The 24886-nt window shown below is 46.4% G+C and overlaps 1 protein-coding gene and 1 pseudogene across 2 annotated transcripts; both read left to right on the plus strand.

Moving 5' to 3' along the window:
• Positions 1–277: 277 nt before the first annotated feature.
• CUNH16orf95 (chromosome unknown C16orf95 homolog) lies at positions 278–21238 on the plus strand. Of its 2 annotated transcripts, none has more exons than XM_039888723.1 (9): positions 278–4331; positions 4451–4650; positions 6982–7039; positions 8929–8980; positions 9714–9854; positions 14833–14979; positions 15822–15858; positions 18811–19045; positions 20970–21238. In XM_039888723.1, the coding sequence occupies exons 2-9, from the start codon at positions 4623–4625 to the stop codon at positions 20986–20988; spliced, it is 717 nt and encodes a 238-aa protein (XP_039744657.1). In that variant the 5' UTR covers positions 278–4331; positions 4451–4622; the 3' UTR covers positions 20989–21238. The 2 variants fall into 2 exon arrangements, with proteins under 2 accessions (XP_039744657.1, XP_039744655.1); XM_039888721.1 differs by having other exon boundaries at positions 278–4270; positions 6982–7062.
• Positions 17463–17581, plus strand: LOC120581061 (uncharacterized; annotated as a pseudogene).
• Positions 21239–24886: the final 3648 nt, after the last annotated feature.

A 24886-nucleotide genomic window follows, 5' to 3' on the forward strand; every position in this document is an offset into this window, starting at 1 on the left:
CTCCGTCTCTGTCCAAGGCCTCCGCTCAGCGTTGTAAAGTGCACATGGATCAAAGACGAACACTTCTGATTAAAAACCAGTCTCAGATCTGAATGACGTAACCTGCCTTTCCAGTGTTTGGGTCTACACATGGTTTCCACTAATAACGACTAAAATAACTCTAGGCTGTGGGCTGTCACCTGCGTTCACATCGTCTGTATCTCTGGTACGAGGAGGGGCCCCAGAGCTCGTGGGGTTTGTCCAGCTGGCAGTGGCCTGCAGCAGTAAAGGGCAAGGGCTTGTCCTCTGCCCAGCTGGTCATCTGGAGTACGTGTTATTTTCCCACTCTGAACCGAAACCTCAGCCAGCTCTCGGGTTCCAGTTCAGCAGGTGAGTGTGCAGGGACCTACGACCAGCTGGCTTCCCTTGGTCAAGGGCATGGTCAGGCAGTTCATCAGGGGACCTTCCAGTTGGTTAATTCATTGCAAGTCCAGCAAAGAACCAGAATGACCCACTTTAGGGACCAGCTACGCCCACATGGTACTTGATTTGCGGGGGGTGACAGGTAGACCTAGGAGGGTCTTTAGATGTTTCTTCATGGTTGGCAGCACCTGCCTTCACTTGCCACCTTGCTGCTGTGAGGTTGGGTAAGTCTATTGTGTAGACCGGAAGGGATCCTGGCTCCACCTCTGCATACTTGGACATGCTCTGTTTTCTGCTACTCAGGCGAAGAGGATGTGATTGGATGTTTTAGACACAAGTCATTGGAGATTCTTCTGTATCGAGGTTGAATGCTCATTGCGTGAGACTATTGTAAGTGACCTTATTATATTTTTAGCTACGTGACACAGGCCTGGCAGTATATCCAGTTATATCTGCCCATCCAGCTCAGGCCTCTAGCATCTGCTGCTGAGTGTGAACAGGTTTGGAGGCCTCGTGGCAGTGGGAGTTTCAAACTCCTTCATTCCTTGGTCCAGACTGGGACCTCCCTTCCTGACTACACCCCAGGTCCCTCTGTCTGGGCATCTGGTTCACTGTGGCTGGTGCTCACAGCTATCGCTGCCCTATTCCTTCTCACCAACACCCTCCTGCCCTGAAACCAGGCAGCTCAGGACCTGGCAGGTCCTCCTGGCTAACATGAAGGGTGGGGAGCACACACAATGGTCTGACAAGCTAGACACAGGTATTCCTGCTTCATGCAAAACTAGCCCAGAGGCCAAGTTGACATGCCAGGCTTTCTCTGTCACTGAGAACTTGGAGTTTACTGCTGTGGCCCAGACAGTCAAGACCCTTCCCTTAGCCATCTGGTCTTCTCCTTGATGATGTCTCAGGGCTGGTTTTGAGTTTGCGGGTTGCCTATTGCGAGGTTTTCTTGCCATTGTGAGGTCACTTTTTAGTGCTTGTAAACAGTGATGGAGAGGATCAGCAAACTGCTCAGTCCCTTTGTCATTTGGTGAACTTGATCACAGGAATCTTGGAATTTCCTGAGTTCCTTGTGATCATGGCGTCTGAGCAGCCCAGAGTTATGACTCAGAGCTTAGAGAAAGGAGTCATGTTCTTTTGGAAGCCTTTTATTCTGTCCACTACTATCGTGTTCCAGTTGTTAAGAGTGCTGTGGGAGTGTCCTGATGTAACCCTCACCTGGTTCGAGGAAGAAGTGCTCCAATTCATAATTCATGGTCCATCCCAGTGTTAACATAGGCTAACCTCTCTCTTTATTTTTGGGAGAAGATCTGGAATGTAATTTGGCTGTGTGTTCTCAGAAGCATTTAGAGAATAGAAGAAAACCACAGTGCCATTAGTTTGCCTGATACTGTGATTGGGAATAAGAGGTGTCTGCTCTGTCAGCTACAGCTTGGTGGCCTGCAGGCTAGCCTTCAGGGGGTGTGGGTGACCAGCAGCTGTGCAGCAGAAACAGTGCTATTGCAGGAGACAAATACTCTACTCGGGTTCCCTCAGCACCCACACTGTGGCCCTGTGCAGACAGATGCCTGGCTCTGCTCTGCCCAGCCCTGGTGTGGACAGGTGCTTCTCAGGGAGCAGAATCAGGAAAGGGGCAGTGGACCACCCAGGACCTGTGTGGTGGCCCCTGAGGCCTGAGCAGCAGACCGAGAGGGCCACCAATGTCCTGCTCCTCCCATGGCCATGACAGGGCCCGTGGCCCAGGCCACACACCTACCCATGATCTGTGTAGAGAAGTCAGTGCCGTGTGATCCAGAGCTCCTCAGTCCCCAGCCCACTGTTTGGAGCCAGGCTTCACCAGACACTCCATCTCAATGTTTGGGGTTGTCCTGTGTGCTGTAGGACATCGAACAGCATTCCTGGCCTCCTCTATGGTGACAACTCAAAATGCCTCCAGACATGACCAATGTCTCCGGGACTTAGTCACCTGGTAGAGAACCAGTGGGTCGGAACCTGCACCTCCATGCCCCAAACAGGGTGCCAAGTGTTGGGGACACGGTAAACAAGTGGCATGGTCTCAGGCCTGCACAGCTTACAGCACAGAATGGCCCGTGAATAGGCCGAGGTGGCCTTCCCATGACCCTCAGAGTGCCACATCAGGGCATGGTGTGTCCCCAGTGCAGCAGGAAGGTCAAGGCTGAGACAGAAGCAGGTGCAGTTGCACCTGTGGTGCCCGGCTTGGCTTGAGTAATGCTTGGTCCAGAGCCTGCAGGGTTAGGACAGTGGGCAAGGTTGTATCCCACTTGTCTCCTCTATTTGGGAGGATCATCACCCCTAGAACCTGAGCAGAGACCCAGGGAAGGGGACTCCAAGATGGTGCAGGCCTGTGGCTCCTCCCCAGCCCTGGGGGGCCATCTCCACTGGCTTCTGGTGGTCAGGAGGAGGTGATGGCTGTTGTGTCAGCAGCAGCACTGTCTGCCAAGGGGTTCAGGAGCTTATCAGGAGGGAGATGCTTCCCCAGCCCCCACTTGCTGAACCATGATCTTTGGGGAGAGGGTCTGAGCATTTGTAGCTTTCCAAGCTTCCCAAAGGATTCTGATGCTGCATCATAGTGGCTTCTCTGTAGCTGTCATACGCTGCATAACAAATATCTCCTTTTCCAACCTCTTGGGCAGAGGAGTCCAGAGAAAATTCCCAAGGAATGGGAGTTTAAACAGCTAGCTGTCCTTTGCACTTTAATGAGGAAGTGTTGAGCTATCTTTTTTTTTCTATTGGTTAAGTTTTTGAGGTATAATTTATGTACAGTCAGCTTTTAGTGTGTGTACATTTTTTTTTTTGCGTTGACCAATGCATACAGCTGTGAACAAGCACCACAATCCAGATATAGAATGTCCCAGCACCCTCAAAATCTCTGGTGCTGCCCCTTCATAGCCAGTCGCCTATCCCCAGTCACTGGCAACCACTGATCTGTTCTCCATCCCTATAGTTTTGCCTTTTCCAGAATATCAAATAAATAGCATCAGACAACATGTAGCTTTTTCAGTCTAACTTCTTTAATTCAGCAATGTTCTTCAACTTTTTTTTCCCACTATTGTTTCCCTTCAAGGAGCCTTTTTAAACATTTTTTCCTAACACTTCTCGTGAAATTTTAATACCACCGATGTACTGTTTATCTGTGCCATGCAGACATAGTAAGGACCGGAGCCCTTCCTCTGAGCCCCAGTGGGGTCTCTGGGGGCTTCCGAGCATGGTCAGAAGCTGGCTCTGACTGCCATGTTGAAAAAGGGCTGCAGGTGAGGAAGGTGATGGGAGATGTCCCTCAAGAGGCTGCTGTGGGGATTCCAGTAAGGGCCGACATGGCCTGACCCCTGGGAAGTGCTCGGACTCTGGGTGAGGGGTCATGGGCTGCTGGACTGGGGTTGCGGGGGAATGAGAGAAAAGCCGATTCAGCTCCTGCCTTGTGTGTTACGGGCCTAAACGCAGTCTCGGGTCCTACCTGCTAATGGCTTGGCCCTGGAGCTTACTTCACAGAGCTGCTGTGACCACTCAGTGGACAACAGGTGCCAAGACACTGGCTCAGGGTGACTGCTGTCCCAACTTGGGAGCCCACACAGCAAAGAAGGGATCCTCTGAGCCCTGTGGTGGACTAGCAGACCGCCCTTGTTCAGTCATTGAGAATGGCTGCTGAGCAATCTGTGGACTGGGCTGGGAGGCTGGCGAGGACCTAGACCCAATTCCTGTCCTCTCCTCAGGCTCCTTCCAGGATCCAGGACAAGGATAGAGGCTGCCTGAGCCTGGTGGATGGCCCTCATCACCGTGGAGCTTCTCTCTGTTCCCAACATTCCACAGTTCTATTGGAAGGCACACTTCCATGGGGCACCATGGGCAAGTGAGATGCTTCTCGGAAACATTCTCTTAGAGGACACTCGGTGATCTCAGGGAAAGCACTAGTATGTGGATACTTGGTGCTGGCAGGGGGATGTGGAGGGGGTGACAGTGACAGAGGCATTTGTAAATGAACAAACTCTCAGAGCTTGGCTGTCTGGCTTGGGCTGTGCCCCTTTCATAGCGCTCTGATGACAGTGAGGAGGAGGAGGATGGTGGTACCGTGTCCCCCAGCGAATTGCAAGAAAATGCAGTGAAGAAGGCAAGGGAGACCAAGACGCTGAAGTTATACAGCTCCTGGAAGAGAGAAATGCTAGAATGTTGCAGACGGAGAGGCAAGGAGAATAAGGGCGACCATGAAGCCTGTGATCCCAGAAGGAAAGGGTAAGCATTTGGGGCAGCAGAGTTGCAAAAGATGACGTCCACCAGTGGGGACCAGGCATATAACATAGGGACCCATTATGGGTGAGATAGCGAGCATCCTGTATGCAGGAGCTGTTAGTACAGAACACATCTACACAAGTCGGCAGTGCCTGGTGGGATCTTGACCCAAAGCACTGAGCAACCCGGGCTGAGAGGAGATGCTGAACTTCTGAGAGACCCTTAAATCCCTGATGAGGGACATGAGATTTAACAATATAGTTCTTATTTAGATTTTAAAATTACGTTTTTAACTTAACCCACAAGGTTTAGATTTGTAGAACTCCTTTTCTATGCTTGTCATGGGTCAGTTATGCTGAACACAGGCTAAACAGGACCCTGGATTGGTGAACACACTACACAACTGCACCTCGACTCCCGGGACTCAGAGCCCTCGCTCTGCTCCCCCTTCTCTTTGCCGGGAGCTTTGGAAACAAAATCCTGGCAGCAGTGTTTGGCAGCCACAGGCTTCGCTGGTTCCACTTCCTTCCCCTGAGATAGTGGCAAGGAGCCAACCCCTGCTTGAAGTGGGAAGGGAAAGGGAAATATAGGAAAAAACGATTCTGTCACACTCAAGTAGTGGCGGTTGACATGCATGGAACACTCACTCCATGCCTGGCTTTCTTCAGCACCTTTCGTGCTCCGCCTTACCTGATCATCTCAAACTTCCTGTGGGATCGATACTATGGTTATCACCAGTTTACTGACAAAGCCGAGGCTTGGAAAAGTTAGGCAACTTGCCTGATACAGTAAGAGGCAGGGCAAGGATTGGGATCAGGTCCTTATTACTCTGACCGCTTGGGGCAGGGCGGGTGGGGTCTCCTTTGGATTGCCAGCTGGCATAGTGGTAGATTTGCTTTCCTGGCTCTGAACCTTGTGCAGGTGTTAATCACATGAACATTTTGGAGTCTGGCTTGTTTGCTTCACCCATGTTGTGGGCTGCAATTGTGTTCTTTTGTGTTATCATATAGTGTTTATATGAATATGCCATACATTCTTTTTAAAAATCTTTTCTTCTAAGGATGGACATTTGGGTCATTTCCAGTTTGGAGCTGTTGACAAACTATTGCTGAGAGTATTTTTGTCCATGATGTAAGCTCTCATTTCTCTTAGGTGTATACTGGGGCAAGGAACTTCCTGGTCATTGTGTATTCATGTTTAGGTTTTGTAAATACTGCCGAAGAGTTTGCCAACATGGTTGTATCTATTTCATGGGCAATGTATGGGGGGGTTCCAGCTGCCACCTCCTCGAAAACTTGGTATTTTCAATCCTTTTAATTTTAGCCATTCCAGGCAGGGATGGGGACAATGATGAACTATTCTTGACATGAAAGGGCAAGACAGTGTTCCAGTCTTCTATGCTATAGCAATGCTTCAGTGGGCTCAGGAGAATTGAGACAGCATAGAAGCCAAGAACGTTCCATGGTGGGCAGAAACAAGACAGCTGTAAATAAAATGCTAGGCTAATGACGAGATACCTGGATAACTGAGAGACCAGTGATGACATTGTTTATACACACACATGCAGGAGTGGTTTGAGATATTTAGCAGCTAATATGGTAGGGGCATTATCCAATCAGCATGGGTGCTAGCCAGGAGCACATGCGTGTACTGGCTGGAAGCTCACCCCTGCTCATAGGTCACGATCTTAAATACCTATCCAGACTGAGCAGAACACAGCACATTGGGGTATTAGGCATCAGGGCTACAGTTTCTTATGACGGTTTGGGCAAAGATCAATATTTAGAGTATTAAAGTCAGCATGAAAATACTGACGTGGGGGAAAAACTCAGTTTCCAATAAAAACATATTGGAATTTATGATAAAGGAACACACAGAGGCAGAAAGCATTTGGTATTATGAGCATGTGAAGGCGTACATCCTGTTTTCATTTCAGCATCTGCCCAGAGCGCACGTGTGCACGTGAGCGAGGGTGGAGGAAGGGGCAGAGGAAAACAGGCTAGACCGTACAGAACTGCACTGCGACCCTCGGGATGACAGCTGTTTTGAATTCCATAGCCTTTTAAACTCCAGGTTGCTCAAGAAACACTCATATCTCTCCAAGTCACAATTTGAGCTCATTGGTAGGGTTGTCAGATTTAGCAAGTGAAATGCGGGGCGCACGGTTAAATCTGAATTTCAGAAAAACTTTAAATACAGGTATATCCCACGTCCTGTGTGGGATATACTCATGCCGCAATGCTTCGTGGCTCCCTGAAAGCAGCCCCTGGCCGGCGTCCGCACGTCCCTACAAGGCCGCTGATGTGCGGGTCCCACCTCCTTCTCTCTTTCCAGGGTACAGACCCTCCAGCTGGGGCGTCCCACGGACCCGCAGGCCTCTCGGTCGGAAATGGTGAGTGGGCTTTCCCAGTCAAGGTAGGTGGTTTCCCCAGGCGACGCCCACCTTGGCTAGACCGCAGGGCAGGACAATATGCTGCAAGGGTGAAGGTCCGACCCGCAAGCTTCCCACCTCTGCTCGGACCCAAAACCACCCGCCCAGCTGACCCGCTGACCCCTGCCGCTAGGAGCCAATCAGCCACCAGGCAAATGCCTAGAAGGCAGCGCCTGATTGGTTCTATGCAGACCAATCAGCGGGGCGGGGAGGTGCACGCAGAGGGGCCGTCGGGCCGGAAGGACGGGGCCTCCGAGAGGCGGGCGGGCGGAAGAGGAGGAACCTGGGGTCAGCCAGTGGGAAGAGAGAGGAAGGGTGGGAGTGGATGTGGGCGGCCTGCGGGGGGAGTGTGTGTGTGTGTGTGTGGGCGCGCGCGCTAGTCCATGGGATAAATGACTCGTGTATGAGGTAGCCTCCGCTTTTGTCACCGCATCATGATGAGGATCACCTCTTCTATCACCACGGTCGTATCTGAGCTGCGACAGGCACTTCCGGGAGCCCTCGGGTGTCCGTTGGGTCAGCGCGCACTCAAACCCTGAGAGCGTCTGGACAGGCACGTGCATCCTTGAGTCCTGCACGCTGAGCCACGGATACCACTCCTGGAGGAGCGCTAGCCTCCCAGTCACCTGGGCTGGCCCCAGAGCCCCCGAGTCACCCTGTCCCACACTAGCTTGTATCACATAGGCAGGACAGAGACCACACCTAAGCACAAAACGTAAGCGCAAAAGGGCAATTTGGGTTCACTGAGAATATCAGGGGTAGGGCTTCAGGCATGGATGTATCCAGCTGCTCAAGGAGTGTGGTCAAGGACTGCTTGTCTCCATCTCAGCTTTGCTTTCCTGTGTGTTGGCTTCCTTCCTAGAGGCAAGATGACCACCAAGACCTCTAGGGGCTTACAAACTCAGCAGAAAAGGAGATTCTCATTACCAATAATTTTAGCACAAAGTCTCAGAATGAGTTTCATTGGACTGACTTGGTTTATGACACCAGTTTGAGCCAGTTTCTGAGATGAGGGAGGAGGTTTCAGCTCACTTGAACTGCAAGGACTGAGATGGGTGTGGGCACTCCGCCACTGAGGAAACTGCAATACTGTCATTACCAGCAAGGGGCTTGGATGCTGTGCTGGGCAACATCCCACGTCCTCTGTGTTCTCAAGTATTAGCTGGTGAGTTGCTCTCAATGACCTGAAACTATTGCTGTATAAAATAGCAGTAATAATTATTATGATGATAATGAAACACAAAGACTTGTATCATTTTTATGGTTTCCATGTTACAAAATACTTTGACACATTTCATTTATGCCCACTGGAGACTGCATATGACCAACATTCTAGCCATTTGTTGGGGGGGAAATAAGAAAGAGTAATAGAGAGTGTGTCCTTCCAGAGACAAAGCACCCAGGTTTTTATACTGGAAGGAATTTCATTAAATGTACAGTTTTGACAGTGTTTTCCTTCAGTATTCCAAGTAATCTCAGGGGTATGTGATAAAACACCATAGGTGGTGTGGTTGGCAGCTCCATGTCTTGGAAAGTTCTCCCCAAGTTGGAATGTTTCTGTCCTTCCCAAAGGGCCTAGCACAATTTTAGCTGGAGTGCACCTGAAGCAAGTAGATTTGAGAATATAGGATTCCATTAATAGCATTCGAGAACCCCCAGACATTAGCACATGAGCCGGAACACATGTGTTTCTGTTGTCACCCATTTCCCCTCTCAGGCCTAGAAGGATGACCCCTTCCACCTCTGGGGGTTAATGATAGGAGCCAGGCCCAGGCCCTCACCCTAGTATTCCTGCCTCCAATTTATACAAAGCTGGGAACTTTCTGAGCCTTCCTATTCTTCTTTTCTAGGAAGAGCACATTTCAAACCTTTGGGAAAGAAGTGTGCCTCACAGATCTTCCAGTAAGGAAAACAAACTCTTTGCTACTTTACCCCAACCTACACATATCTGTGGGGTGGGGAGAGTAAAGAATGTGGGTCTAGAAGTATCTCATGAGAGGATGTCTGTGGTTGTAGGGGCCATCACTGAGCCCCAAAAATCTCTAGGGTCACCCACTGCCAACCCCTAACTCCCAGTTCCTTACAACATTCAAGGCAGGGATTTAGGAGGCCTTGAGAGAACCAGGTCCTGCCCCCTAATGTTCCTGCTCTGGACATCAACTCCATCTGTTCTGGAAAGGATGACTTCCCCTCTCCTTCCCACCTTTGGGTCTGGTGAGGAAGGATTACGTGACATGGATATGGAAGCCTTTGCAAATGGCAAGCACTGTAGGCAGATTGACACATAACCACAAAAAGAGCAATCATCTCCCCACTAAAGTTGGTTGTACGTCTCCACTTTCAGAGTGGGGACTGAAGACTTGCTCATGGTAATATGGTAGTAAGTGGTTATGAAACCCAGCACACCTGGTCTGCAAGCTCTGGCGGTCCCCCTCTAAATGACTTTAGATGGCCAGCCACAGTGGCCTGCCTTTTTCTGAGCTGCAGTAGTGGCCAAGACCCAGTTCTTGCCCCTGGACACCCTGCCTCAACCCTGGCTCCCTTTGAGCATTGATTCACTCTTCCAGAGAGTTCCTTTGTTCACATCACAAATGCAGCATCATATTCAATTTTGTCTTTTCTGGCTCTTACTCAGATGTGTCCCGTCCCCAGTGCTGTTCACCAAGATCCCATCTTCTGTGAGTGCCAGGCCAGATTTGGGGGCCACCTGCCAGTGCCCAGGGCTGAGGCAGCGCTACCTTACTGGGTCCCTCTAACCCTGAGACCTCAAAAGCAGGTAGGTGATTTGAACCAGGGGTTTTTCCACCTGGGTCCAGGGTGAATTTCAAGGGATCAGTCACCTTTCAGAATCATAAGTATCATATGAATGAGATATTAAAATTCATGGGAGACAGTTTGTGTGTTTTTTAAAAACCAGATTTCTTTTAAAAACAAAATTTATGGAGTTAAGATTGACATGATAAACTGCACATATGTAAAGTGTACAGTTTGCTAAGTCTTGACATATGTATACATTCGTGAAACTACCACAATCGAGATAATGTATGTATATACAATCCTAAAGAGTTTCTTTATGTCCTTTTGTAACTCCCATCTAACTCTCCCTGCCATCCCCAGGCAACCACTGATCTGCTTCTGTCACTATAGTTTACATTTTCTAGAATTTTATATAAATGGAATCATATAGCATGTACTTTTTTTGTCTGGCTTCTTTCACTTGACACGGTTAATTTTGAGATTCAATCTGTGTGGTTGTGCGTATCAATAGTTTATTTGTTTTTACTGCTGAGTAGTCCTGTTATATGACTAGACCACAATTTATCTATTCATCCAGTGAAGGACATTTGGGTCACTTCCAGAAGTTTTGTCTAATAAAAATAAATCTGCTATGAACATTTGTGTACAAGTCCTTGTATGAACATACTTTCATATTTCTTGGGCAAACAATCATATTTGGAGTGGAGTTGCTGGATCATACGATAAGTGTGTATTAAACTTTTTAAGAAGGTATCAACTGTTTTTCCAAAGCGATTGTGTCATTTTACATCCCCACCAGTAGTGCGTAACGTTCTAGTTCTTCCGCATCGTCACTAACACTTGGTTTGGTCAGTCTTAATTTTAGCCATCTTAACAGGTGTGTATCTCATTGTGGTTTTAATTAGGAGATCTATTATGACAAATGGTGTTAAGCATCTATTCATGTTTTTGCCATCTGTATGTCTTATTTGATAATGTAAGTATTTCTTCAAATATTTTGCTCATTAAGGAAAATTGAGTTGTTCTTTAATTACTGAGTTTCGAGAATTCTTTATGTATATTCTGGATGCAAGTTCCTTATCAGATATTCAATTTATTAATATTTTCTCTGTGTCTTTGCCTTGTCTTTTTATTCTCTTATTAGTAGCTTTCAAAGAGAATAAATTTTAAATTTTGATGGAGTCTAATTTATCAGTTTAATTTATTTCTGGATCTTACGTAGGTATGCCCACTCCCAGCACAGTAATGGATCTTGCATTCTAAGCATTTCTAAGAAATTTTTGCCTAACCCAAGATCAGAAAGGTTTCTTGCGTGTTTTCTTCTAGAAGTTTTATAGTTTACAGTTCATGTTTAGGTTAGTGGTCTATTTTCAGTTAATTTTTATATGTAGCATTAGGTATGGATTGAAGTTCTTTTTTTTTTTTTTTTTGCATTTAATTGTCTAGTTGCTGTAACATCATATGTCGTAAAGACCATACTTTCTCTACTGACTTGTCTTTGCACATTTGTCAAAAATCAGTTGTCCATACGTGTATGAGTCTATTTCTGGACTCTGTTCTGTCCTGCTGATCTAATTATCTATTTTGATGCCAATACCATGCACTCTGTCTTGATTACTATGACTTTACAGAAAATTTGGAAATCAGGTAGTGTTAGTTTTCCAATGTTGTTTTTCCTTTTTTAAAGCTGGTTGTTCTAGGTTCTTTGCATGTCCATGTGAATTTTAGATTCTACAGTTTCTACAAAAATATCCTGCTGGGATTTTGATGGGAATTATGTGTATAGATCAATATGAAGAGAATTGTCTTAACAGTATTAAGTCTCTTGATCCATGAACATGGTAATCTCTATATTTATTTAGGTCTTCTTGAATACTTCTCAGCAATATTTTGCAGTTTTTAGTGTACAGGTATTGCACATATTTTGTCAGATCTGCCATAAGTATTTCATATTTTTGATGATATTTTTAAAATTCAATTTATAATTGCTCATTGCTAGTATTTAGAAATACCATTGATTTTTGTATTTTGGTCTTGTATCCCACAATATTGCTAAACTCGTTTATTCTAGTAGCTTTTTTGTAGATTCCATCAGATTTTCTACATAACGATCTTGTCATCTACAGACAGAGATGGTTTTATTTCTTCCTTTCCAATCTGTTGGCCTTTTATTTATTTTTCTTGCCTGACATGCCAGCTAGAACTTCCAGTCCACTGTTGAATAGAGTAGGGAGACAAGAAGACATCCTTGCCTTTTTCCTGATCTTAGAGGGATAGCATTTGGGTTTTCACCATTAACTGTGATGGTAGCTCTAAGATAAATGCTTTATCGGGCTGAGGAAATTCCCTTCATAGTCCTAGTTTGCTGATAGCATTTATCAGAAATGAATATTAGATTTTGCTTGTGTCTATTGAGATCATCATTTTTTTGTTGTTTGTTAATATGATGAATTACATTGATTGGTTTTCAAAAGTTAAACCACTCGTTCCAGGGATTAATCCCATTTAATTATGATGTATTATCCTTTTGATATGTTTGATTAGAATTTTTGCATCTGCGTTCATGAGAGCTATTGGTCTGCACTTTTCTTGTAGTGCCTTCCTTTTTGTATTAGGGTAATGCTGGCCTTGTAGTATGAGTTGGAAAGTATTCCCTCATTTTCAGTTTTCTGGAAGACTGTAAACTTGGTAATATTTCTTCTTTGAGTATTTGGTAGAATTTGCCCGTGAAGCTTGGAGCTTCATTTGTTGGAAAGTTTTTACCTACAAATTTTTATTTAATAGATAATGGAGCTATTTGCGTTATCTGTTTCTTCTTGAGTGAGCTTTAGTAGTTTGTGTCTTTTGGGGAATTTGCCTTTTATGTCATCGTTGTCATATTTATCGGCATAATGTTGTTCATAATATTCTCTCATTACTCTTTTAATATCAGTAGAATCTGCAGCGATGCCATCTCTCTCACTTTTTTTTTTTAATTCTAAAAGGGTCAGTGGCTTCAAGATAACTAGATCATACTGTTTTAGGCAGTGATCATAGCCTCAATCTCTCTCATTGGTCATTGTATCATTTAAAAGTTGGGCAGGGTAGGTATTATCCTATCCCTTTGGCAGATGGGAAAACCGAGGTCCAAAGAGGGACAGGGGGTGTCTGGGGGTCATACAATCAGTCCATAGCAGATCAGGGATTAAAATCTAGGTCTCTGGTTCTGAGTCCAGTGCTTTCTCCACTGAGTCATGCTGTTGGGCACCAGGAAGGAGGTGGCCCTAAGCACGATGGAAGGAATACAGGAGTCAGAGTGCCACTAGGCGACTGCCCAGTCTCCTAGCTGGGCTCCTTGCCTACATCTTCTCTAGCTCTGACTTCATTTTCTGATCTGCAGCCCGTGAGTTTTAGAACCGTGGATCAGGTCCTGTCACTCTCCCACAGCTCCTCATTTCCCTCACAGTATGGACCACACACCCTGACACAACCCCCAGGGTCCTTCCTGATCTGGCCCCAGCTTGGCTCCCCAGCCCCCTTTCCACTTGCCCCACAGGCTCCTATTTCATCTGAGAGACGGTCATAGGTTGCAAGTACAGAAACTGACCGAGAGTGGCTTCAGCTAGGGTCTTTGGTAGAGAGAGGATTCTTCTAGGATTGGTTTTATGGCTTAATGGTGTCTTCAGGACCCAGATTCTTTTCATCCTTCCACTCAGAGTGTTGGCGCTGTCACCTCTAGTGTTTCTAGATGGCGGCCACCAGTCTCTTGTACCTAGCTGTGCATGGCACAAAGTAAGCCTTTTATGAGGCCCTCTCTTTTTCAGGGGGGCATAGAAATCTTATTCTCCCATCCTCTCTTTCTTATCAGAGATAAAATATTCCCAGACACCCTAGTCAACTTCTCTTTCATCTCTTTGACTTCATCCCAGACCCATTCCTGGCAAATGGTGGTGCCTTGGGACTGGGCACTTTGCCCCTAGAGCAAAACTGGGTTCTTTTAACAGGAGAGAGAAAATGATTGCTGCACGTCCAACCCATAAGGTCTGCCTTGTGAAGTTAGTTCTGTTATCCACATCCTTGAGGGCTGTCACACAGGGCTCTCAAATCTCCTGCCTTCTCCACCTAGCCAGTCCACTATGGCCTGGCTCAGTGACACTTTCTCGGAAAGCCTCCTCGTCATTGGAATGCTCTCCCAGCTCCTGTTCCCTGGCATCCCAACGTTTATTCTTTTTCATGGACAGTGCTGAATAGTGACCCCCTTGAGGGCAAGATAGGGTCTTATTTGTTTCTAGCACAAGTGCCTGCCACAGAGCATGCACTCATCAAGCGCTTGGTGTACTCATTCCACTGGGCAAAGGGTGACAGGCAGGAGGTGTCCATGCCATGGTGGCAAGTGGTACAGAGGTGAGAGATGGTCCTGAGTGCTCCAGGCCTTGTTATGCCTTCCCCTTTGCATGAGCCCTCAGATCCCTCATCCCGTCTGCAGAGTCATCTGATCTCTGCAGCACATCTCACTCAGATTGTCTGGCTCTCCTGACAACCATGAGAAGTCAGCAGGATCACGAGTCTTCCTGGGATACAGTGCCAGGAGTGGATTTCTGGATCAAAGATTGTCCATTTTAGACTCTGATCAATATCAAAATGCTAGCAGAGTCCTCTTTATGGCTGAGAATGCTGAGGCTTTGAGGGGCTAAATGTTGTGCCCAAGGGCCACTCCTGGAGGCCACCAGGGTCAGGACAGAGCCAGGTCTTCTGGCTCAACCTGCATGTCCTACCCTGGTGCCACATGGAGTCCCACTACAGAGGTACAGGCAGTGGTTAGTGAGGGCAGGGGGAACATAGAAGTGCTGGTGCTTCCTGCCCTGAGAATGTCATGAAGGGGAGACCGTGCTCCCTCAACCAGATGGTTGGAGGGAGGGATGTGGAGAGGAGTGCTCCAGGCTCAGTCCTTGAGGCAAGGTTGTCTGGGGTGTGGCTCCATCTCCCTTTGGGCCTTCTCTTCCCTTCCTCTCTGTCAGATCGAAAAGACGGTCCGGGTTTATATCCCCGAAGCCACCAAGGCGTGTCCCTGCTCACGCCACCGCTTCGGGGGTCGCCTCCCGATGCCTAGGGATCAGGCCACGATGCCCTACTGGGTGCCCCGGGTCCTGAGGTTTCACAAAAAGGTAAGAAGGAGGCTCTCAGAGCAGCGAGGCCTGAGAGTGAGGGTGGGCTTTCCGAGAGACCTGGAGAAGAGGGGAAGGGGGTGGGTTCTTTTCCCACAGAGGCTTCCCTTGGTGTTCTGTGGGGGAGGGGTCCTCTGAAAGCCATGGCTGAGGGCAGCAGAGTGCAGAGGCTGTCTGTGGGATGCGGCCAGGTCCTGTGTGCTGACGGGGGTTGGGGAGGAGTACACTGCTCTCTGAAGAGAGTGCCGGTCTCTGCTGCCCCCTCGCTCACCATCTCTCCTGCCGCATCTCTCCCTCCTCCTCCACCTGGCCCCTTTCCTCCACCTCCCTTGCTCACCTCACCACTTCTTCCTTCTCACCCTCTCCTCCTTCACCCCCTCCAGTTCTGTCAGCCTGTCAGAGCATCCTGTGCTTGTAGCCTCAACCCTGGCAGGCCTAGAGGGTAGTGGTGGGATGGAGGGTGCCCAGGAAGTACCACTGCTCTGAGTTTCTGTGCTCCCTCTTTGCTCCGTCTGGCATCTCCAGAGCTCTGGGTTCCAGGGTAGTGACTGCAGATCAGCCAGATCCAGCCCTCCTCGGCCTAGGGCACCTTTTCTCCCATGTATGTTCTAGGTAGTAGTTATAGGCTTCCTTTCTGCCCTGGGTCCCATTCCAGTTGTTGGTTTACTGTCATCAAGTAGCAAACTGTCCCCAGAATGAAAACCCAGAAGACTGTTAAAAGGAGACCAGGGTTGGCATTCTACTCTGGCCTGACCCCTTAGGAGGTTTCCAGGCAAAAGTAATGGCTCCCCCGATGGTGGATCACAGGGGCTGACACATTCGCCCACACGCTTTTCTTTCAGGTGGTGAAAAGGCAGCAGAGTCTGAAAGGCATCCAAGGTAACTCAGCATGCATGAGTCTCATCCCATCTCTCTCTCCTGGGAAAGTGGGGTCTGACGGGGTGGGGAGACTTCTCTAATTCCAGACACCTGTAACACAGAGAAGGCCACAGACTGGCACACATAGCACTTCTTCACTCTTGCTCTCACCAGGCATCACTAATCACCCACCATCTTTTCCCAATGAACCCAGGGAAGCCTCAGACTCTACCAGTCTATCACCATTGGTTCTCAGGGTGAAACCAATTTAAAATCTTTTTTTTTTTTAAAGTTCTAATCTTTAATTCATGACATAATACATAAGTTGTATGTATATATATTTATGACATAGTATGTATATATATTCATGACATAGTACATATTTCTACATTATATACTTATGACACACCATATGTTCATGACACCATATTTATGCATGTATTCATTACACAGTATTTTCATACATTCATGTTTGTGACCTAGTATATATACATTCATATATTCATGACATGGAATGTGCATATTCATTTGTTCACAATGTAGTATATATTCATGACAGTGTAGGTTCATATATTTATATGTTTGTGACCCAGCATACACGCGCACGCGCACACACACACACACATCATACTAGGCGGTGGCATCTACACCTTGACCATTACTTTCTTTGTTTCTAAAATGAGTAGGTGGATTTGTTCTTGAAGACGCTTTCTGGTACCAATGGACAACACATCGGCTTTCTCTGTGTTGCATGTGAGCGAAGGAGTGGACATGTTTTGTGGGCTTGTATCACATCCTCCCCTTGGTGTTCTGTAGCCAGACTCTGTGTATGAGTACCCCGTAGTGGACTCTGTAAACACAAGAGGGAATGGATGGATGCCGAGAGGTTGGATGACCGATGCCAGGGTTCCTGTGATAGGCGAGTGATTTGAGCGGCTTTCTCAGAGACCAGGGCCGTGAAGCTGGGTGGGAGAGTGGCTGGGAAATGAATGACCACCACCCCACACGCCCACTTCTTCATGCTGCAAAAGATTCACGTTTTCCTGAATATAGAAGTAACACAATTAAGAGGAATATAAATTGTCACAGGCTTTGTCAGGGGGTCAATTTGAAGTTGTCTGTCAAATTTCATAACGTGCATAATAACCCTTAATCCAGCAAGCCCAAATCTGGGCAATGTCTATAGACACCCCCACGTGCACACCTGTCTGCAGCAGTGATTTACTTGGCAAAACATTGGAAGCAACATAAGTGTCTCTCAGTGGGAGGGTGGACATCAGTGGGGGTGTATTTGAAATACACTTGCTGCCTGGAGTGTACAGCTGTTAGGGAAAATGAAATGGACTCCCAGACACATTGTGACATAGAAAAACAAAAACAAGTCTCTGTAGTCCATACTCTAGGACTCCATTAATGTAAATTTAAAAAGCAAAAGCCCTGTTGAGGAATGGATGGGGCCAGGTGGTGTGTGGCAGAGCTGATGACCCATGTGGACAAGGGGAGAGCGCAGGGAAAGGTCCCCCAAAGACAGACTGGGGAGGATGCAAGTGAACAAAATAAAAAGCAATACATTGGCTCGAGTTTCAGGTAAAAGAGCTAAAGATCACTTTATTTAAGAAAAAAACATCTATGGCCATGCTACCCTGAACAAGCCCAATCCCGTCTGATCTCAGAAGCTAAGCAGGTCGGGCCTGGTTAGTACTTGGATGGGGAGACCACCTAGGAAGACCAGGTGCTGTAGGTGTAAAAAAAAAAAAAAAAAAAGGGGATTGTAAACTGGCAGGGTCCCTGCAATATGTGAGGTCAACCAAAGGTTGTCTTGCCTAAAAAATAAATAAAAATTAAATAAATAAAAATAAAAAATAAAAAAACTCTGTGCCAGTAAGACAAGAAGGAGAAATTCCTCTTCCAACCATAAAATCACACATTTATTGTTTCATTTTTATTGATTGTTTTTGGCTTTGAATAATGCTTTGCATCTTTAAGTAAAACTAAAAGCTCAGTTAGTTTATAGCTGAATCATGCGCATCAGCTGATACATTGTTAAAAACCAGTATTAATTTTTACTGCAGCCATTGTTTTACAGTTCAGGCTATTTATATTAGTGATGTTTCAAGCCTCAAACCCATTCAACTTACTCATAGGACGGGACTGAGAGCCCAGTCTCATTGTACAAGGAGGATTAGCAGGTGTCTCTTCTTGAGCTTCAGACAGAGGAACTTAAATATGTGTTTCTCTGGGCCTCATATCCAGCTGATTTCTATTTTAAAGAGAAAAATCCATATTTTTCATCTTGATTTTCCTTGTAAAGAGGAGCTTATATGCTTTTCTTCTCTATGCGTTTGCAGTAGAAATTCTTATAAGTATATTTATTATATTTTGTTAATAGTGCACCTTTTTGTCATAGAGTGTACATTTTATAATAGCATATTAATAATATAATAAAAAATGAGATATAATATCAGGAGAGCACAAAGAAAGTCTCGAGAAACCTAGAGAGTAGCAAGGAGATGGAAACAATGGAATCCTGTTGGTTTGGCTGCTGTTAACTTTTTATTATGGGAAATTTCAATTACTCAGATAAACCCCATGTACCCATCACTCAGCTCCAATCATCAGCTCCTCGTCAACCTGGTTTCATGTGAGCTTCACTCACTCCATCTCCCCCTCCAAAAAAAGAGCAAGGAAAAGATTAATGTGGAGCAAATCCCAGCCAAATACCTGGTCCTTTCATTCATAAATATTTCAGTATGCAGCTCTAAAAGATGAAGACTCAGAAAACAGCTATGAGGCCCTGTGATCACCCTGGAAATAAGTAAACCGCTCTCTTCATCTCATGAGTTGGCTCAGCTCCGCACCCTGGGGCTGTGACAGGCCTTGCTGGGACGCTTGGTTTCCTGCCCTGGGTTCTGGAGGGTTCTCTGGTGTGCAGTATATACACTAATGACAGACTTGTCTTCACACCCTGCCCAGGCCTGATTCACTTTCTCCATCTAGAGACCCCCCTGGACTCACGCTCCTGGTACAACCGCTGGCGGATCTGCTGTGATGGACACCTCCTCCTCAAGTGGCAGCAGCTCCAGGCCCTTCACCGGGATGGGCCACTGGCCCTGGAGAGGGGAGCGAATCCCCAGGTCCCCCTCCTGCCCCTCAACCTCAGCTTTCTGACCTTCCTCCAGGCTGTCCTGAGGGTCATCGTAGTCATTCGGTGAGCAGAGGTGACCCTGGGCCCATCTCACTCCCTGGGCTGCTTCACCCAAGGCTGTTGGGCTTTAGTTGCATCAAGGATGTGGGAGACTTGGTTGTAGTTCAACAAAGAGTGAGGAATGGATGGGGCCATGATCACTATTATGTGGTTATCACTGTCCAATATCATACCCAATGCAGGTATCTTATTCCAGCAAGATTAATGGAAGAACAGTGCAGATACATCAGCGCTATTGGTGGGGAGTGGGGCATTTTGGGATCACCCAAATATTTCCTTTTCCCTGCCTCAAGTTCTAAAATCGCCCTGCCCCTGAAAGATCGCTGGTTCCTGTCATGTCAGGGTTGAAAGTGGCTCTTAGAGCCACCTTGCCAAGCCAGCCCTCTGGGGTTCGAGCACATCTTTGGGCTGGGGACCTACTGCTGACCCCTCAAGTCCTTAACCAACCATCAAGGCTCGATCTTGTAAAGCCCTTACCCAATCTGGCCCCCATCAGCCTGGCCCCCACCAACCTGGCCCCAGCCTTACTTTTCTCACCTGGAACCCTGCTGACTCCCTCCCCCAGGAAGCCTCCAGAGTGACCTTGGGGGTTCAAGGCAGGGCCTCCCTTTACCAGGCTGCTTTCTTTAGTCTCCTCTGGAAGAGCCTACCTCCTCTTCCTCTTCTAGGCTTCCACCCCACCACCCCCAGTTCACCCATTCTTGGTGAACTGGTATAAGTACATGTAAATACACAAATATATGTACATAGAAGACATACAAATACATATTAATATGTACATGTATGTAATTCTAATTTACATATATTGACTTGTTTGCTTTTTAATTGTCTGTCTCTTCCATGTAAATGTAAGAGGAATATTCTAGAAAATGTCCAGTACCTGAAAACAATTGTTAGGTGTCTTTTTCCCAGTTTTCCAGTTGTTTATGGAAGGTTAGCTTTGTCTTACTCTGTCACAGGCAGAAGTGCAAGTCCCTCTCCCCTGTGTTCTGCTTCTCTGTTCTCTTAGCGTTGTCTTCCCTGCCTCACAAATGACCCTATGATGCACATTCACTAATGAGTGACCTGGGGTGTGTCCTCTCTAGGTCATGTGCTCCCAGGAAAGGGTCCATTAGCTTGGTGTGACCTTTGAACAGAGGAGGGTAGCACCGTGAGATTTTCCTTTTTTGCTTTTCATGAAGATTCGTCTTTCTTTTTAAGTTTGCCAACTCAACGTTAGATTGAGTTGGCCTCCCCATACCCACTCTGGGAAGACCAAAGATAGAAACTTGACTGTTAGGCAGGTGGGCAGAGTAGGCCAAAAGGAAAATCGCTGACACTTTTATAGGAAGGGTTTGCTTCTGAGTCAGGCCCTTAGGACAGAGGTGCAGGCACCAGCCAGCTGTTTAGGAAAGATATCTTGCCTGGCGGGGGTGCATGTGGGATGCTCTGTGAGATACCCCAAACTACACCACTGGCTTATCTGAGAAGCTTCCGGCTGCCCATCTGCTGGCCTGGAAGAGACTTGTTAGAATCACGGAGGCCTCGGGAGAGCAGGTGAGCTCAGAAGCTGTCCACCGGGGATCCCTGAAGAGCAGGAATTAACTCAGGCGCTTGCCTTCTCCATTGGACCTGCCCGTACCTTCGTTTCGTTTGATTCCCTTCCAAGTTCTGCATAGCTGGGACTCTCCTCCTCATTCTAGGGGGAGAGAGTGGACTCTGAGGGGTTCAGTGACGGCCCGAGATCCCATAGCTGGAAAGTGAGCCAGCTGAGACCACGCCCTGGTGTCACCTCACTTCACCTATCTCCTGCCCGGGCTCCTGGGGACTGAGTGCACTGGGGACCTGGATGACATCCCCCTCTGCTGCAGGAGTACCCCCCACTCTCTTCCCCATGGAGGCTCTTGGGGAACGGTTTCTAGTAACTGCCTTTCCCTTTGCTTTCCAGCCAATTTTTTTGGGTTTGAAGTTGGAATCTTCAGCTACTGTCAAGAACATCCTCAATAATACCAGTCATAATCAAGGTCTTTAACAAACGTCGTCAAATCAGGAGGAGTCTGTGATAGCCACTATTTTCTCAGCTCACATAATGCACACCCAAGTTTCAATCTAAATTATTTATCATCAAGTGATTCTTAGTTGTAGCAGGGTTACTGGGAATGGGGGTGAGATTCTGTTATGAATGTGGTCAATAAATGTTATTTGTGAAACTCTAAAGTGGCCACTTTTTTATTCATAATGATTTTCCTTTGTGACGGAGTGACTTCTTTCTCTACTTCTGTGTCCCTGTGGGATGGAGGCCATCTCCAAATTTCTCTTCCTTCTGCCAAGGACAGCAGACCCCCTGGACAAGGGTCCTGAAATGGTTTTAGCACGTTTCATGTGGGAATCATTTTAAATAGCATTTAGATCGAGATACCATTCACATGCCATAAAATTCACCTTTTTAAAGTACACGATTCAGTGGTTTTTAATATATTTACAAGGTTGTGCAGTCATCACCACAATATAATTCTAGACCTTTTTTTTTTTTTTTTTTTTAAATCATCCCCTAAAGAAACCTGTACCTACTAGGCACTCACAGCTCCTTCCCACCTCCATCAGGCGCTGGAAACCACTAACCTATTTTTTAACTTTTCCTATTCTAGATACTTCATGTAAATGTAACCGTATAATATGTGGGTCTTTTATGTCTGGCTCCTTTTACTTAGCTTAATGTTTACAAGGTTCACCTACATCGTAGCAGGTATCAGTGCTTCATTTTTTATGGCTGGATAATATTCCATTATATGAACAGACATCTTGGTTACCCATTCATCAACTGGAGGACCTTTGGGTTGCTGCATTTTTTTGGCTATTGTGGCTAGTGCTTCTATGAACATTTGTGTACCAGTTTTTATGTGAACGTGTTTTCATTTCTCTCGGGTATGGATCTATGGATGCTGGGTCATGCGGTAACTGTTTTAATGTTTTGAAGAGCTGTCTCAGTTTTCCACAGTGAAAAAATGTACCATTTTATATTTTATGTTCCTGTCAAGGCATGAGGGTTTGGATGTTGGCGCATCTTCATCAACACTTGTTATTATTCGTTGTTTTGATTCTAGCCATCCTCGTGAGTGTGAAGTGGCATCTCATGGTGGTTTCGATTTGCATTTCCCTAATGACTAATGATGTTGAACATCTTTTCATGTGCTTCTTGGCTATTTATATATCTTCTTTGGAGAAATGTCTATTCAAACTCATTGTATATATTTTAATTGTATTATCTATTTTTTTATTATTGTTGAGTTTGTGTTTTATATATATTCTGGATACTAGATTTTTATCAGAAGTTTCATTTAAAAATATTTTCTCTTATTCTGTGAGTTGCCTTTTCACTTTATTCTTTTAAATATATTTTTTAATTTTTTTTTCAATTATAGTTGACATTCAATATTATATTAGTTTCAGGTATACAGCATAGTGGTTAGACATTTATATAACTTATGAAGTGATCTCCCCAATAAATCTAGTACCCACCTGGCACCATACATAGTTATTACAATATTATTGACTATATTCCCTAAGCTGTACTTTACATCCCAACCTTTTTATTTTCTTGATGTCCTTTGAAGTACAAAAATTTTTAATTTCGATGAAGTCTAATTTTCTATTTTTTCTCAGGTTGCTTGTGCTTTAGGTCATATGGGCATTTCTAAGAAACCATTGCCTAATCCAAATTTACAAAGATTTACCTATGTTTTCTCTTAAGAGATTTATAGTTTAACTCTTGCATTTAGGGTTTTGATCTACTTGAGTTAATTTTCTGTTAACTTTGATCTATTTTGAGTTAATTTTGTAATGTTCGTATATGGTGTGAGGTAGGAGTCCAGGTTTATTCTTTTGCGTGTGGCTATCTAGTTGTCCCACATAACATTCTTCAAATGATAAAATTATAGAAATGAAGACCATCCATGGTTGCCAGGGGTTCAGGAGGGCGTGAGGTGGGAGGGCAGTGGGTGCGACATTTCCTTGTGATGGAAATATTCTGTGTCTTGAATTTATCAGGGTTCTGGTTGTGATATCACACATGGTTTTGCATGCTATTGCCAATTGGGGCAACTGGATGAAGATCAACATGGGATTTCTATTGTTTGTTATAAGTGCAATGATCTTAAAATTAATTAGAAAAGCAGTAAATTTATTTTGGGATGTTTTGAGAATAGAGACAAGTACAAAGAAGAAAATAGAAACCACTCAAATACTCCATCCTTATCTAACCTGTGTCACCGCCCTGGCAGGAAGGAATAGACAGATTCCCACAGGAACTAGACTCTAGAAGGTGTGAACTGGGGGTGTCCACCTCAGAGACGAGAAGAAGAAAGAGGTGGGAATCTAGTCTGAAGAGGGCTGGGTGCCTCAGACATGCAGGGTGAAGAGGGCTGTGGTCACTGGGTCAGTGGCTGGCCTTACAGAGCGTTTCGGGCACACCCTTCCTTTTGAGCTGACTGTCGTGGAGGGCCTCCAGGTTTCCCTTGGGGAGGCATAGCTGTGTTCTCCTGGGGTACATCTTCAGTGGCCCAAGGGGTACATTAAGCATAATTCATTCAATCAGGAAATAATGGTGCCTACTACGTGCCAGGCATTGGGGAGAGAATGTAAGAAGTTGGGCCTAACCCCCAAGTTGTCCTCAGGCTGATAGATTATTGTAACACAGGGGGACAGTTGGCATTATGAGTGAGGTATACGTGAGCTTGGGGGTGGGGGTGCAGGGGACACTGTACACATCACATCCTGCTTACATTTCCACGTTGCTCCAAGGACCAGCAATCCCTGACTGGGGTGATCTCTGGCTGCGGGAGCCTGTGCAGGGACAGGCTGGGCATGTGGAGCAGTGACATCCTTGAGAGCAGCTCTCAGTCAATGATTGGTGGGAGGCGCGGATAAACACCCATCCTCTTACCCCACTAAGCTGTGTTCTCTTCTGTCTCCTGGACGTCCCAGCAGGACTGAGTCCCAGTTACCCACAGTGGGTACCTTCTTGGTAATATTCTTTGTCCTGGCTCTTCACCTTCCCCATGCGGCTTTCCCACTTCCTCATGGGGCTCCCTGAATTACCTCCCAATAAAACACTTTCACTCAATCTTTGCTCTAGGCTCTGTTTCAGAGGTACCTAAGATAAGACAAGGCATGCTGCCTATGTCTCGAGGGTCAGGGAAGGTTCCTGGGAGCAGGACTACCTGAGCTGAAACTTAATAACTCTGATTATCTTGGCCTTAAAGGGTGAGGTCAGTGTCTTGGCAGAGCAGGTGGCAGTTTGGTGTATGCAACTTACAGAGAAAGCTCATGCTTGGGAGGGGACAGGGATAGAAGATAGAGCAGGGACCAGATGGTTGGGAGGCCTGGGGAGGTTTTTAAAAGATCATGAGTGCTTCAGACTTGCATTTGGGAAAATCCAGCCACTATGGCTGAAGCAAGTTGAATGGAATTGGCGAGAATGAATACTGGAGACCCACTTGGAGGCTGCAGTGGAAAACTTGGCAGGGGACAGCGATGTGTGGGATGATGGTGCCTGGACCGGGGTGGCAGCAGCCGTGGCTTTCTTCCAGGTATGGAACAGTATTTGGCTCTATCATTCAAATATCTGCCCAGACACGCTCCAAGGGTGTGGCACAGCCACTGTTATTAGTGCAGTGACGGCTTTGCTGCTGGGGCCCAAGCGGGACACGCTGTGGTACCAGACCTGAGCTTTCTTGAAGCTGCCATGAAGAGCCACGAGAGGGCACTGTCTGAAAGTCTCTGGTCTGGGCCCCTCATAGGAGCCAGAGAAGGTCAGATCTGCAGGCCTCTCGGTCGCCCATCTTGTCCCTGGTTTTGCCCACTTCC

This window comes from Pteropus medius, unplaced genomic scaffold (assembly GCF_902729225.1).
Source record: "Pteropus medius unplaced genomic scaffold, Ma_sr-lr_union100, whole genome shotgun sequence".
Lineage (NCBI taxonomy): Eukaryota > Metazoa > Chordata > Mammalia > Chiroptera > Pteropodidae > Pteropus > Pteropus medius.

What these genes read in the sequence shown, in the direction of transcription:
- CUNH16orf95 (XM_039888721.1), top strand. An exon ending in TGTGATCCCAGAAGGAAAGG is followed by an intron (nt 4,651 to 6,981) that starts GTAAGCATTTGG and finishes CTCTCTTTCCAG; the next exon opens with GGTACAGACCCTCCAGCTGG. An exon ending in TGTGCCTCACAGATCTTCCA is followed by an intron (nt 8,981 to 9,713) that starts GTAAGGAAAACA and finishes GCTCTTACTCAG; the next exon opens with ATGTGTCCCGTCCCCAGTGC.